This window comes from Lycium ferocissimum, unplaced genomic scaffold (assembly GCF_029784015.1).
Source record: "Lycium ferocissimum isolate CSIRO_LF1 unplaced genomic scaffold, AGI_CSIRO_Lferr_CH_V1 ctg13682, whole genome shotgun sequence".
NCBI classification, from domain to species: Eukaryota; Viridiplantae; Streptophyta; class Magnoliopsida; order Solanales; family Solanaceae; genus Lycium; species Lycium ferocissimum.
The window spans coordinates 4,487-21,561 of NW_026715019.1; the positions used below are offsets into that span (position 1 = coordinate 4,487).

General features: G+C 40.1%; 1 protein-coding gene and 1 non-coding gene across 2 annotated transcripts; one reads left to right on the plus strand and one right to left on the minus strand.

The window, feature by feature from the left end:
* Nucleotides 1-5,716: 5,716 nt before the first annotated feature.
* On the minus strand, nt 5,717-5,823 carry LOC132042157 (small nucleolar RNA R71). Its single transcript, XR_009411374.1, has one exon. It is a non-coding gene; the product is annotated as a small nucleolar RNA R71 (small nucleolar RNA).
* Nucleotides 5,824-16,512: 10,689 nt separating this feature from the next.
* Nucleotides 16,513-16,857, plus strand: LOC132042156 (uncharacterized; the record flags this gene model as incomplete). Its single annotated transcript, XM_059432776.1, has 1 exon — nt 16,513-16,857. A coding segment is annotated over exon 1 (345 nt), but the record flags the coding sequence as incomplete, so codon positions are not given.
* Nucleotides 16,858-17,075: the final 218 nt, after the last annotated feature.

Genomic DNA, 17,075 nt, shown 5'->3' on the forward strand with positions numbered 1-17,075 from the left:
GTATATGTGATATATTCGGGGCGGTTCACCCGCCACGGCCGCCGCCCGTATATGTGTATATGGATATGTTGGCCCTGTGTGGCCTTTGTTGGTATTTTCTGCGTGCAGGTTAATTTTGGTTAGTAAGAAAAACAGAGGAAACTCTGCCCAAATTTTTTCTAAATATTTGAGCTACTATTTTTGGGCTTTTAGTACGTACGGGTGCCCAGGTCGGGCGCTAGTCACGGCCTACGGGGTTGGGTCGTGACAGTCGATCTCTAAGTGGAGGAAGAACGGTGTGGGTGCAGATAGAAAGGCAGCAGCATCACTAGAAATTAGAAAGTATATCACGAGTCACTAACCATACCGAGTACAAGGGTATGTATTATAGAATTATATGAACCATCAACGTAAGGTTATGCCCCGCAGATGGGAATGGACACACTGGAAAGCCAACAAGAAATGACAGCTAACTAAATGATCACTGGAATAAGGAAGTCAAGGGTAAGTATACCATATTGATGTTAGAAAAGAAGTTGTGGTAAAGTGAGAATTGCCCTAACTTTATAATTATAAGTTATACTGTAAGATTTGAGGCAAAGGAATTAAAAGAAGAGTTTTGACAAGAACTCGAAGATATTGTGAGCTATAGACCAGTTTGAACTATGATTATTGGTTCATCGCAATCTATAATCCTGCTACTAGGAATAATAAAGATGGTGATGGAACATTAGGAATGTACGTAATTAAGAAATTGTATTGAGGATATGGGTATAATTGATCATGGAAAGGAATTAAGACGGATGGTTGAAGAAACGTAACCGTTAAGAGTAAGGATTTGTCAGTAGCAGAGTACCGCTGAACAAGCAACTGAACGTTAGTATAAGAAATGAGAACGGAATACTAGTTGACTTGTGACTATATATATGTGAGGATTGAGTACTGCACGACTCACAAATGAATTTGATAAAGAGCTAAGAAAGAACAGGACGAAACTGACCAAATTATAGTATAAGTATGTGGTAATTGAACAAAAACTTCAATCAGGCTATTGAGGATTGGCACACTACAACATTCGAGGACGAATGTTTTTAAGGGGGGAAGGATGTTACACGCCGTATCTTCGAAGAAGCACTTATCAAATTTGAAACATAAGTACGTTGAGTTATGGTTAAGTAAAATCACTTTGGAATATAAGGAGCAAGCATTATTAAGTATACTTAATGAGTGAAGGATGCATATAAGGCATACTGGAAGGTTTTATAAGGAAATGAGTGGAAGAAATGGAGTAGTATGACTTTGTAGAAAGGATAGGTAATGTTTTGTATGAAAATTTTGGTCTTAAATGAGGGACGAATATCTCTTAGCATATGAAGTGTTTTGAAGTGAAACAAAAGCCTAAAATGAAGTTTGTCGAGTCTAGTTTCCAACGCAACAAATTGCTCGTCGATAGGACATCGGAGTAGAGAATTATGGACGTTATAGGTTCAGCTAACAGAGTAGAAACGCGTGCTACAGTACTGCACAGTACCGACCTGCTACAGTAAACCCGACCCAAATTTGACCCCTATATAAAGGGTAATAACCCCCTTTTTTCATCAGATTTTCCTGAAAAATTCCAAAAATTGAAGAGAGAGAGAGAGGGAAACAAAAAGTGAGTAATTTTTAAGTCGCGGAGTAGTGGTTTATGTTCGGGTAACGCATGGTTGTGATTCTAGTATTGTTTTGCGATGGATTTTAGCGTGGATATTGAGGATATTACTGTCTTAACAAGAAAAAAGGTATGAATCTTTCTCTTTTGGTATTATTTAAGGCTTATTTACGGAGACAAAGTCGTTAAATAATTGTGTAGTAAGTTGGTTAGTTATGGAAGTTGAAAAACAGCGTGTGGGCTGTTTTATGGTACATATTGGTGTTGGAAATGATGTTATTCATGTTGGTATTGTTGTTGTTATTGTTGGTTGCTGAATTGAGATTTCGGGCTAGGCATATAAACAGGGGAAATGCTGCCCGATTTTCGGCAGGATATAAAATAGTTTGACTTGAAAGCTTAGCACAAATATACTACGATGAGTCTAACGATTGTGTGAATCCTCTTAAATGTAGACTTGCGAGCTCGGACGAATAAGTGTAGATAATTGGAGGTTGAACAGGTATGTTAAGGCTCGTCCCTTTCTTTCAAAGGCATGATTTCTAAGTTATGATCCCATAAATGTTTTCATAACCTCCTTGTTTTCAAAAGCTAGAAGTTCATGACTCTTAAAGCTTCTTATGATGTTAAATGAACTATGTTCTATGATGACCGTGGACGATAATGATGATTCTCTTCTAGCAACTCCGAAGCTATGATTTGAGAGCATTATGAGATTGCCGAGCCATTCCATGAATCCCTAGATCTTACTTATTGTTTATGGTCTCACCTCATGTTATTCGTTCCTTTGAGGTGAGATGTAGCGAAGATGTTGATTCTATTCCCAATGTTATCTAAGTTCATGATTCTCAAGATTCCCGTGACATCGTCGATTTCATCCTACGATGGTTAATCCTTCAGAATGATATGATGATAATGGTAAAGCCAATGATGGTGTTGATTTCATGTATGTATTTTTTTTTATGTGTGTGTATGTATGTATGCATTGCATCCCCTTGATCAGCTGGGGATAACACCGAGCCTACATAGCCGGGTAAGATAACTCTCAGTCCAGAAAGGGCCGGGTAAGATGACACCGAGTCCCGAAAGGGCCGGGTAAGATGACACCGAGTCCTGAAAGGGCCGGGTAAGATGACACCGAGTCTCGAAAGGGCCGGGTAAGATGACACCGAGCCTACATGGCCGGGTAAGATAATACCATGCAAGACGCTATGTGTATATATATGTATTACCATGCCTTAATGGCCGAGCAAGATGCTATATATATTACCGTGCCTTAATGGCCGGGTAAGATGCTATATATATTATCGCGCCTTAACGGCCGGACAGGATATTATATATGGATATATATGGAAAAGTCTTTTTTTTTTTAAAGCTAAGCATGCACGACATTCGCCTTAAAAGGGCATTTAGAGGCACAAGTTGATCTCTTTTACATTACTTTATCTTCATACGTTCATTATATTATTTTCCATGTTCGGTAGCTCTTACTATGCTACTATTCATGCCTTACATACTCAGTACATTGCTCGTACTGATGTCATCTTGTGATATTTGCGTTCATGCCACAGTGTGGATAGACAAGACGAGGATCTTTCATCGTAGAGTTGCTTCGGGTACCGATTATGATTGGTGAGCTCCACTTCTTCCTGGAGCGTTCTTGGAGTTTGGATGTATATATGTTTGGAATATAAGGAGCAAGCATTATTAAGTATACTTAATGAGTGAAGGATGGATATAAGGCATACTGGAAGGTTTTATAAGGAAATGAGTGGAAGAAATGGAGTAGTACGACTTTGGAGAAAGGATGGGTAATGTTTTGTATGAAAAATCACTTTGGAATATAAGGAGCAAACATTATTAAGTATACTTAATGAGTGAAGGATGCATGTAAGGCATACTGGAAGGTTTTATAAGTAAAATCATCTTTGGAAGAAGTATACTTAATAATGCTTGCTCCTTATATTCCAAACATATATACATCCAAACTCGGCAACGCTCCAGGAAGAAGTGGAGCTCACCAATCATAACTGGTACCTGAAGGCAGCCTACGATGAAAGATCCTCATCTTGTCTATCCACACCTGCGGGCATGAACGCAGCGTCTGATATTTGGCACAAATATCTTGATTTAGAGTCATTTACACTTTACTTCTTAGCACTTTCATCGCAGTTCTGAATGCAAATTGTTGTATATGCGTTTATTTTGGTATGTTTATATGAATAGGTACAACAAGGACCAACGAAGGGTATTCCGGGAAGTTTTGAGTGATTCCGAGGCTGTGTACATCGATTGAACGTTACGAAGGAAGTTCCAGCACTTGAAGGCAAAATCTGACCACTGAAGGGTCTCATGCGCTGGCCATGCGCCGCACAGCCAGCGCACAAGAACACCATTCCTGAATCTCAGACAGACCATGCGTTGATCATGCGCCGCACAAGAAGAACATGAACGAGTCATGCGCTAGCCATGCGATGCATAGCCAGCGCACAAGCGACGTCAGTTGTCCTATTTAGATCGGGATTGGGCCAACTTATTTCATATTTTACCCTAGCATATAAATAGTCGTTTTGAACATTAGAAAGGCGGCTTGGACGAATTTTGAGACTTGTAAAACTCTCTCTAGGCTTTATTCCTCTTCTATTAGTTTTCTTTACATCAAAACCCTATGTTAATCATGAATTTTTGTTTCCATTATCGAATCATGTGTAACTAAACACCTAAATTCTGGGGTTGTGGCGTAGCCATGAATATTGATGTTTGACAAGTATTTCAATCTTAGTAGCTTGTTCGTATACAATTGCTTCGTTACTACGTGTTTAAGTTCTTGATTTATGCATACGCAGTTGAGTTCTATTTACTCATTGATATACGTGCTTGGGAAGACGCTGTTAATTTGGAGAAGAAGTAATGAGATTGTGATCTGAATATCCCTAAAGTTGGGCTAGGATGTATGACTAGGATAGGAATATACTTAGTTACTGCAATCAATTAAATACCGTGCTCTTATTGCATTTTTGATAGGTTAATACCATAGGAATATAGGAGGAGAATTATCTTGAATTGGCGAGTAGTGGTTCGGAAGAATACTACGAGATTAATAATCGGTTAATTAGCTATTGTGAACAAAGTTGCTAAGGTGTGATACTTGACTGACTCAATAGGATTGGTGAACCAACCACGACCCTGGAATACTCTTAAAATCATGATAAAAGCAGTTCTCAATTACGATCTAAGCACAATTTCTGGATACATTATTAGTCAATTTCATTATAGCATTTAGTTATAAAAGGACCAACACTTTTATTCTTCACTTGCATAGATAGTAAGCAATAGTTTATTTTCGTGAAATATTGGTCATAAGTCTACGTAAGGTTCGACATCCGATTTTACATAATCACTTTACTACTTGTACGACCACGTACACTTGCGTGTGCATTTTGACGCAACAAGTTTTTGGCGCCGTTGCCGGGGACTTAGAAATCAATTATTTTTGCCATAATAAATTTTATTGCTTCATTTTATCCAAGTGTTAACGTCTTGATCTTAGCTGTTACTTGATTGCAGGTACTTTATTCGAATGCGAAGGACTGCGAGTCAAAACAATCTTGAGGAATTCGATCCTGAGCCTGAACGTACATTCAATCGGCGCAGGAGAGATTTGAATTTATTGCAGAACCCGCAGGCTGTCGTAGAATTACCCGTGATCATGGCTAATAATCAACCAGCGAAGGTGAGAGAGGTTGCAGTGCCTCGTGTGGCGGATGTCACTTCAAGCATTGTCAAGCCCACCATCGAAGGGCACTTTGAGCTGAAGCATCCCATGATTCAACTACTTCACTCTAGTGGGCAATTCACGGGAATGTTACACGAGGATCCTCAGCGTCATATCCATACTTTTCTGCAGATTGTCGATACTTTTGCTATTGGAAGGGTCTCTAAAGAATATGTGCGGCCTTTATCGTTCCCCTTCTCTCTATTGGGGAATGCAAAATGCGGTTATTAGCGAGCTGCAATTCTATCACTACGTGGGATGACTTGGCGACGAAATTCTTGACAAGGTTCTTTCCACCAGCAAAGACCGCTCGCCTCAGAAGGGAGATCATGTCATTCAGGCAGAAAAATGGAGAAAATTTGTATCAAGCCTGGGAGAGGTTTAAGGGTCTTCTCAGAGATTGTCCTCACCACCATCAAACGAATGAAGTTCTGGCACACACATTTATTGAGAGTCTGGATGCCCAACATAAGTCATCACTAGACTGTCACACCCCAACTTTTGATAGGGAATGATGGGCACCCGACCCTTACTTAGGGCCGAGCGAACCCGCTGATCCTTGCGATACTCATAATCTTACGGGACTTTAAATCATGAAATGAACACATAATGTAAGCTCTAAAAAAAACATGCTTTTCGTCCTTCTCAAATCAAGTAAAATCTGTAATCATATGAAATCTGTAACATAATGCATAATGGTACATCGGCTTACAGAGCAGCTTACAAGACTGACATGCTATATACGTGACTCTGTTTGCAAAGTCTCTAACATAACTCAAGATACCATAACATAGATACTCGGACTCGGCGGCCTCGGGAGGAAATGGAGCTCGCCAATCATTTGGAACATCTTCTACGGATATCCTCTACTCATCGTATACACACACATGGCATGAAACGTAGCCCCCGAAGAAAGGAGGGTCGATGCGAAATATGTGCGAGTATGCAAGCATGAAATACAGAAAACAAGGTCATAACCGAAGTAAGGAGTACAGAAAGTGAGCATAATAACCAGAATACCAAAATGCTTACTCTTGAAATACCAATCATGCACATTAATATCATATCCAACCTGTTATGGGACTTAGTGACACAATCAGACAATCATTACGCACATGTGTATACATATAACGTGTCCGGCCCTACGGTGAGGAGCTCGGTAAATAAGATCATATCACCATCATGTATACATATATCGTGTCCCGGCCCTCTAGTGAGGGACTCGGTGAATAACGTGTCCCGGCCCTCTAGTGAGGGACTCGGTGAATAACGTGTCCCGGCCCTCTAGTGAGGGACTCGGTGAATAACGTGTCCCGGCCCTTTAATGAGGGACTCGGTGAAGGAGATCCTGTCTCCATCATGTGTACATCATACTCGGCCCATCCTGTGGGCTGGTTCCATCATCACATCATCATATATATAACGTGTCCCGGCCCTCTAATGAGGGACTCGGTGAATAATACAGTAGAGCTGTGCACGAAAACATGTCCTGGCCCGGGACTCAGTGAAAGATGTAATAATCATACGCACGAGCAGAGTAGTAAGTAACCACATACACATAAATCATCCTTCTGAGACTCAATAGATAAGTAGACAAATCAACGCTCGAGTATCCGAATAATAGTCATACTCAGTACTTTTTGAATATCATTACGAACTATATCAAATAACGTCTCGGGGATCATAGTCATGTATCAAACCAATCCGAGCCCGCCTATGAAAGTTACGGGCATTATTCATTAGAGAACACTTTACGAACATATCAAGGCAATCCGAGCCCGTTCATAAAAGTTACGGACATTATTCAACATAGAATCCTTTAGGAACAAGAACTCTTTATGCAACATTTACTATCCAATTATACAAAAGACACAAGGCCATAGCTCGACTATATTAGGAATGCAAACATAAAGAAGTGAATAAGAATCATAGACATGCTCGGAACTTAAGAATGGAGTTAACCCAAGTCTCGTATCATATCATACATACATCTAAGACATGCCACAAGAAAGAAAGGGTAAGCTTTACATACCTATTCCACCTCTTATTAGTTACGCTTATTCGTCCATGCTCGCAAGTCTACATTTAAGAGGATTTACACAATCATTAGACTCATTATTACAGGCTTGTCTTAGTCCTTCAAATAAATTCATTTATAGTCGCCGAAATTTCGGACAATCATCTCCCCCGTTTATATGCCTAGCCCGAAATTCCAATTTAATAACCAACAACAACAACAACAATACCAATAGTAATAACATCATTTCCAACACAACATATGCCATAAAACACCCACACACTTTGTTTTCCCATTTTCTCAACCAACCAACTTGCGATACGACTAATTAATAACTTTATTTCCGTAAGGAAGCCGAAATTAACACCAACAACATCGATAACAACATCTTCAATATCCTACAAAATAAATACATATATTTCTATCCAAATTTCTCTTCAAGCCTAAATTCATAATCCGACAACACCAACAAACGAATTTATCACACTATTCCCTCCGTTCTAATCCGTTAAAACTCTGAATAAACTTGTTAACGATGAAAATGAACCTTAATATTACCTCAAGTGTGCATCCACCACGTCCACCCTCTTCTTCTTGGTTGATTTTTAGCTCAAAGTGAAGGCAACGCGACGTACGACACTTTTCTCTTCATGGGCTTTGGAATTCGGGGCTCAGATTTTGGTCAAAATTGATTTTTCTCTCTAGGCTCTCCTCTCTCTTTTCTCCAGAAATTTTCCGGGTGTTTTGGGCACGACCCGGTTGGGCTCGGGTTGGGCCTGGCCCACTGACCTTTCTGCCTTAAAACGTCCATATATCCTTATCCCGGTATTGCCTGTGAACCCACGATATATGGTTGGAAAGCTATTTCAATTATCTACAACTTTCATTCTGGAAGTTTTCCCAAATTCTAAACTCATAATACCGTTTTGGCCCCTCGAATTTAGATTACCCGAAAACGGTTTCTTAAATCGTCCATTTGGAGGGCTTATACTCATTTTTGGCTTATGGGTCCTTCTTAGGACTTGCTCAACTTCACATGTACTACCCATATATCTCTCATATGTCCTTTATAAAATCCCAACATATGGGCCCCACCTTAACTTATGGTTACGAGGGCTATCGTCGGGTAACTTGTTAAGCGATTTACTCCATACGATTTCCAATGTCATATGTACACTCTTACATGCAGATAATATAATCTTCATCCCTAATTCTTGTATAACTCTGCTCTCCCTTGAGCTCGTACTAAGCCATCGACAGTCTTGGTAACGCAAACTTTTCGGGGTGTAACATCTTTCCCCCCTTTAAAAACATTCGTCCTCGAATGTTAAACTAGTCCTACAGGGTCTTATAAGCATTTCGGGGGAGTTCCTTTTATGGTTATCACATGCAATTCATTCATCAATCAACATAGCCAATTAAGGAGTTTAGATTACCTGTAGGCATAGGAAATAAGTGGGGATACTTCTTCTCCTCTTGACTTCCCGGTGTCATCTCTTCCTGTTATTGTTCGCCACAATACCTTAACGGAAAGCCATATCTTTGTCGTAACCTTCTCACCCGACGATCCAGTATGGCTATAGGCTGCTCCTCGTAGGATAACTCCTCTGTCACCTGGATATCATCTATGGGAAATACCCTGGAAGGATCACCTACATATTTGCGAAGCATTGGCACGTGAAAGACTGGGTGCACGCTGAAATCGGTGGTGAATAGAGGTCCGAGCTCGTGAGCAACTTTGGCCTACCTTTTACGGACAATACGATAAGGCCCAATGCATCTCGGGCTCAAATTTACCCTCTTTTTCCCTTTGCCGAATCTCATAACACCCTTCATGGTTGGCTTGCCTTGAGTCAACATACCCAATCGCCGATAGCGGAACTCTAAGTGTCGACGTCGATTATCTCGGTAATATGATTTATCTTTCCTTAATGTGACTGCGAATCCAAAGTATTTGCTTGGTCTGTTAATAACCGTTCCCGAACAAGTTTTACCTTATCAACGGCTTGTTGAATCATATACTATGGGCCGATTAACTTAGTTTTTCCAGCAACATCAAACCGGCCGATCTTATGGGTGCCCCGCGCCACGCCATCTCTAGCATTAACTAGCACGAAATCAATAACACGGACGGGGACAATCCGACATATCTCTAGCGTACGAATAGTACGCGTGTAGAATATATCGGTCCGCATCCGTCGATCCGAGAACGACATCGTATTGAGACTCAAGAAGGACTCTAAAAGACTTTGCATAGATTATGTCACTCTACCTTTTGCTTTTAGTCTCTATCTTTAGAGTTGGTTATCAAGTAGCGATGAAGTCCCCTGCATATAATACCTTTACTGGCCGCTTGATGATAACTTTAACTATCATCGGCATTTGGTATAATTTTGAAAGTATATATATTTGGCATACAAATTTACCCTCTTTTAGTAACGGCTAGTTAAGGCGATCATCTTGCTTAAATCGTCTTATAATCCCCCTTTACTCAACTTGTAACATTCTAGGCACATTATCTCGTGTCGTCTCTTTATCTTTGATTCAAACCCTTCTATTGTCCCTTGATTTAGTATCTTGCTCTTCCAACTTTCTGTCAAATGGGGCATGATGTTGTAATCTTTACGCGAATATACGAAGGTGCTCAAATTAGCCCAAGAAGTACCTTAGCGTGGCTTCACTAATTCTTATGTTTTACTTGTCTTCGCCTCTCTTATCTTACAACCGGTATCGGGATAGGTCCTTGGTTCAACCATAGCCATGTCCTGTTTGCCCTCAGTACTAATTCTATCTCGGTAATTTAGCTTAAACCATCTTTACATCTTTCCTTAATGCACCCAAAAATCTCGTAACCATATTGTTATTAGCTTCCATGCATGCAAGAACATTAATCAAACTTTTCTCATTAAGTATTTGCTTGGTCTCGTCCTCAGCATCTAAATATTCATAGGCAACATAACTACCCTTGTACGATTATTCGTATAAAGTATATTCAATCTTAGTCACGATCTTCCTTCTCATTTGGTTCATGCTACTTTACATATCCCCTCCGTACTAACATTTCGACAACCTCTTGTAGCCTATCTTGTCATACTCCTTTCTCTTCCTTTTTCTCACTTCCTACTATAGAAGGTTTTCTATCTTTCTCCTTTGCTACTTATAGGTCGCGATATCATTGCCTCTCGAACAACTCTATTGCCCACATCTTAACCTCTAATCCAGGCATAAATAAGGCCTTGCTTGTTGTCTTTCACAATGTCTGCGTAAATTACTCGTTATCATTCTCTTGTCGTATTCTTTTTTTTTTTTAAGCATCCACTTTCCAATGTCATATCATTTAAGATCTCCATAATTAATTCTCAGTACTATCTCAACTACCATCCTAACTTCTACCCCTTTATTGCTGGCTTTTAGATCTTACTAACTTGTCTCAGCAAGGAACCTTACCTGTAGCCCAAGCATCCGTATCAAATATATTGTAGTGTCGATTGTCTCCATCTTACACTTGCATCTCTCGCACTCGCTTCCCCCCTTAAGGGTGTACTTATACTATTACCCGATTATACTTTGCCCTATGTTCGTGTTTCCAATCTCAATTAGGCGGCACTTTTATTCTGACATTTTGATCCCTTTGCCTTCCACCTACTCACTTTCTTTATTTTCTAAATATCATTGTACTAGAACTTTCCAAACTTAACAGTGAAAACAGCATCGCTTGCACAGTAACATTTGTGCCATTTATATATTTTTCTCACTTGAACTTCGTTACCCTGTCAATTAATACCTTCCATATACCGCCATGTTGGTTGCGGAATACACATATCCGCCGATATAGCCATGTACGGGATATCATGTATATATATATATATATATATAATTTCTACTATCTTGCTTACAAAATATTTCCAAACGCTATTCAACACCACTGCTTCTAGAGCGTGATGCACCTTCTTTCTCTTCTTTGGTTCGATGCTCCTCGTCCTATGTGACCTCTTAAGGTTTCGCCCCTCTGTGTACTCTAATTTCCCTTAGGCTACTCTGGCTTCTCATTTGGTTCTCCTGTGTCTGACTTTATAGGACTTTTGGTACACTTCCCAGGGGGTCACCCATCCTAAAATTGCTCTCACTCCAGCACGCTTAACCTTGGAACTCTGATGAAATACGATGCTTTAATACTAGTATGATAGCGTCCACCTCACCGCATGACCTTCATCACACAATCTGGAGTAAGTTGAAGTCTTAACGGATTTCGAAACGTTCTCATAACACATCTCCCTCCGAATTAGAAAGGGTCTCTTACTCTTCGACTCCAATTACTATTTTAGCCCTTTTTCAATCCTCAATATTCACTTTTCACCTATGGACATGACTACTTTCCGTCCTAGACTTCCAGATTCCCAATGGTGAGGAACACACCTTGATCGCCGTTACTTATAAATACTCGGTTATCGGCCTTTGGATTTACGCCCTCATTTTACCTCGTTCCTCATCCTTTCTATAACAAGTCTTTCACGGTCCGTCACTTATAGTACTCGTATCCTTGGCTACACATGTCATGGTCTATTACTATCTTTGTTATCTCTCTTTCTTCTTATTTCCTTCTTCCAATTACCCTTTCTTTTCTTACACTCGCTATCATTTCCATTATTATATAACCCTTATTCCAAACTTCCTCTACAGAACTTGATAAGCCTTCCTTATTCGTTCTATAGCTCGCTTTTCCATTTCACACTTGCCTTTACATTCTAGCTACCTAGATCACATCATAGCTTTGGACACTTTCTCACTAGGCTTTACTTATTTTTATAACAATCCTCATTATATTCACATTATATCTTATTCGTAATCAATCCTATAATGTAACACTTCTTAACCCTTTACCCTTTCTGATCAACTTTATCCTTAATATCTCACAAGCTGTCTTATCAATACCTTCATATCCATCACAATCTTTTCCTCTGTACTCTTGTCTTAATCATACTATTACTTCTTTTAACTATAAGCTCGTCATAATTCATCCCTGCTTATCAATTCAGTCGGTACCTTAAATAACACTCCATCCAGATTTACCAGCCCTTTTCTGAACCATCTCTTAGGATTACAATCCTCTCCAAATTCTTTTTACCATATCGATATCGAGCTTCTAATTATTATTATCCTCAATCCACCAATTAACTTCTTTCTCGATGTCGGCCTTACTCGTAGCTTAGTCAAATCTTACCATTACTATTGGCACGACCTTTCAAGACATATTACAAACCTATATCTCATTCTCTCTTTATTTCTAAGAAAATTTTGGCAGAGTTTCCTCTGTAATTGTTACTATCTCATAACCTGCACGCAGGAAATACCAACAATGCCTCACAGGGCTAACATATGTATATATATATCATATCATATCATATCACAGCCACACAGGGCCCCCAATATCAACAACAGTACGAAAGTGATGAACATACCTCGTATGCCCAACTCAAACTGCACCTGTTACACTTTCTTGTTTACTTTCCCTTTTAATCTTCAACTTGTATTTCAATCGTACTTCAATACCTTACCTGACATATATCCTTTATACCTTTGCTTACCCGCGTGCTTTGTAACTTCCAATATCGCTAGTCACTTTCTTCTGTCGATGCCATTTTTCTGCTGAAATCAAGGTTAGTATAAGGAATCTCATTCCCTATGACTTGGCTCTATGACACGATCTCAGATGTAAAAGAAAAGTAACCACCCTAGATGCCCCGTAACCTCCTGTTTATAAATGTGGCGCGCTTCACACCATAAACAGGACTCTACTGGACACGACTTTGCAGATAACCCCTAGGACGACTGCGCTCGATACCAATTTGTCACACCCCAACTTTTGATAGGGCATGATGGGCACCCGACCCTTACTTAGGGCCGAGCGAACCCGCTGATCCTTGCGATACTCATAATCTTACGGGACTTTTAAATCATAAAATGAACACATAATGTAAGCTCTAAAAAAACATGCTTTTCGTCCTTCATAAATCAAGTAAAATCGTAATCATATGAAATCACGTAACATAATGCATAATGATACATCGGCTTACAGAGCAGCTTACAAGACTGACATGCTATATACGTGACTCTGTTTGCAAAGTCTCTAACATAACTCAAGATACCATAACATAGATACTCGGACTCGGCAGCACTCCGGGAGGAAATGGAGCTCGCCCATCCCGCTGGAACATCTTCTACGAATATCCTCTACTCATCTGGCATGATACACTGCGTGGCATGAAACACGGCTGAAATACGAAGTAAAAAAGGTCATAACCGGTAATGCTTAGTACGAAATATGTACTGACTATGCAAGCATGAAATACAGAAAACAAGGTCATAACAACGTGTCGGAAGTAAGTCTGTATACATAAAAGTGAGCATAATAACTAGAATACCAAAATGCTTACTCTTGAAATACTAATCATGCACATTAATATCATATCCAACCTGTTATGGGACTTAGTGACACAATCAGACAATCATTCTGCACATGTGTATACATATGAAAGTTACGGGCATTATTCATTAGAGAACACTTTACGAACATATCAAGGCAATCCGAGCCCGTTCATAAAAGTTACGGACATTATTCAACATAGAATCCTTTAGGAACAAGAACTCTTTATGCAACATTTACTATCCAATTATACAAAAGACACAAGGCCATAGCTCGACTATATTAGGAATGCAAACATCAAGAAGTGAATAAGAATCATAGACATGCTCGGAACTTAAGAATGGAGTTACCCCAAGGCTCGTATCATATCATACTTACATCTAAGACATGCCAAAAGAAAGAAAGGGTAAGCTTTACATACCTGTTCCACCTCTTATTAGTTACGCTTATTCGTCCAAGCTCGCAAGTCTACATTAAAGAGGATTTACACAATCATTAGACTCATTATTACACGTTTGTCTTAGTCCTTCAAATAAATTCATTTATAGTGCTGCGAAATTTTCGACATCTCCCCCGTTTATATGCCTAGCCCGAAATTCCAATTCAATAACCAACAACATCAACAACAATACCAATAGTAATAACATCATTTCCAACACAACATATGCCATAAAACGACCCCATGACTGTTTTCCCATTTTCTCAACCAACCAACTTGCGATACGACTAATTAATAACTTTATTTCAGTAAGGAAGCCGAAATTAATACCAACAACATCGATAACAACATCTTCAATATCCTACAAAATAAATACATATATTTTCTATCCAAATTTCTCTTTCAAGCCTAAATTCATAATCGAAAACACCAACAAACGAATTTATCACACTATTCCCTCCGTTCTAATCCGTTAAAACTCTGAATAAACTTGTTAACGATGAAAAGGAACCTTAATCTTACCTCAAGTGTGCAGCCACCACGTCCACCCTCTTCTTCTTGGTTGATTTTTAGCTCAAATCGAAGGCAATGCGACGTACGACACTTTTCTCTTCATGGGCTTCGGAATTCGGGGCTCAGATTTTGGTCAAAATTGATTTTTCTCTCTAGGCTCTCCTCTCTCTTTTTCTCCAAAATTTTCTGGGTGTTTTGGTATGAAAAATGAGGAGAAAAGGCTGAAATTTTACTTAAAAAGGTGTGGGTAATGGGCCTGGCCCACTGACCTTTCTGCCTTAAAACATCCATATCTCCTTATCCCGGTGTCGCCTGTGAACCCACGACATATGGTTGGAAAGATATTTCAATTATGTACAACTTTTATTCTGGAAGTTTTCCCAAATTCCAAACTCATAATACCGTTTTGGCCCCTCGAAGTCAGATCGCCCGGAAACATTTTCTTAAATCGTCCTTTTGGAGGGCTTACACTCATTTTTGGCTTATGGGTCCTTCTTAGGACTTGCTCAACTTCACATGTACTACCCATATATCTCTTCATATATCCTTTATAAAATCCCGACATGTGGGCCCCACCTTAACTTATGGTTACGAGGGCTATCATCGGGTAACTTGTTAAGCGATTTACTCCATACGATCTCCAATGTCATATGTACACTCTTACACGTAGATAATATAATCTTCATCCCTAATTCTTGTATAACTCTGCTCTCCCCCGAGCTCGTACTAAGCCATAGAGGCCTTGGTAACGCAAACTTTCGGGGGTGTAACATGACACCGCTTGCGGGGAGGGCGGGTTTTCGATCTATGCTATGAAGAACTATTCACACTATTGAACGGGTTTACTCGCAGCACTCCGGATCGCGGGATGATGCGGCTAGCGATTCGGTTAGGGAAAGCACGGGCGTCTTTGAAGTAGATAATTTTACAACATTATCGGCACGGATTGATGCCATGTGCATCGAACTCGAAAAGTTAGGCGATACGTCGCAGCGCCACCACGGTGCACGCGGTCGTGACAAGCCTTTTGTGACGTATGTGGAGAGGGTCACAATAGTGATGAATGCCCTGCAAATCCCGCATCCATATACTTAGTGGGTAATGCAGGCAAGGGGCAAGGAAACAACAATCAATACGAAAATTCCTACAACCCAAATTGGAGGAACCATCCGAATTTCAGGTGGAGTGACAACTAAGGTAATCAGAAGCAGAATTATCAGTCAGCACCTGCTCCTCAAGCTCCCACAAACAGTATGGAAAAGATGATGAAAAAGATTATGGGCGACATGCAGAAGATGATGATAGACCAGCAGAAGTTGATAGAAGATAATCAGAATCGCGATTTGGGCGCGAAATTTTAGTGGCGGATGGGACGGATGGGCGGGTGCACAAAATACTAGACCACCGGGGGACTTCAAGTGACTCGGATATGAATCCCAAGCCTTGCAATCGTAACTGCGAAATGGGCGAGAACTAGAGGAAGTGGTTTCAAAGAAAACTGGTCGAGTAGAGGCTGAAAAAAGAGAAGATTGCCACAGAAACAAGTGAAAAAGAGAAGGCAGTCGAAGCACCAGTGGCAAAGCAGTCATAGGCCGTGGTTGTAAAGCTACCGCCCCCATTCCCTCAACGCCTGGCAAGACAGAAAGAAGAGGCTACTTACAAGAAGTTTCTTGATTTGCTTAAACAGGTACACGTGAACGTCCCCTTGGTCGATATGCTGCAGGGTATTCCAAAGTATGCTAAGTACATCAAAGATATTGTTGCAAACAAGAGCCGTTTCACAGAGTATGCCACGGTTGCACTTACTGAGGAGTACACTTCTCGTATTCCGAACAGGTTGCCCACAAAATTGAAGGATCCCGGAAGTTTCTCTATTGAGATTTCTATTGGGACACAGGTGGTTGCTCGAGCACTTTGTGACCTAGGTGCAAGTATAAATCTGATGCCTTCGTCTATCTTCCGGAAGCTAGGTTTGGGAGTGCCCAGACCAACCACTATAGTTCTTCAGCTGGCAGACAGATCGTTAGCAAGACCCGAAGGTATTATTGAAGATGTATTGGTACAAGTAGGGTCGTTGATAATTCCTGCTGACTTTGTGATATTGGATTTCGAGCCAGACCCGGAAGTCCCATTTATTTTGGGGCATCCGTTCTGTTACACCCCGTACTTTGTATGTCGGAATATTTTAAGTTGTTTAGCGAGTTAAAGACAAGACTTTCAATTTTCGATTTTGTTGATTTTGCCTTAAAGTATAAGTCGTATATTCATCTTTCGATG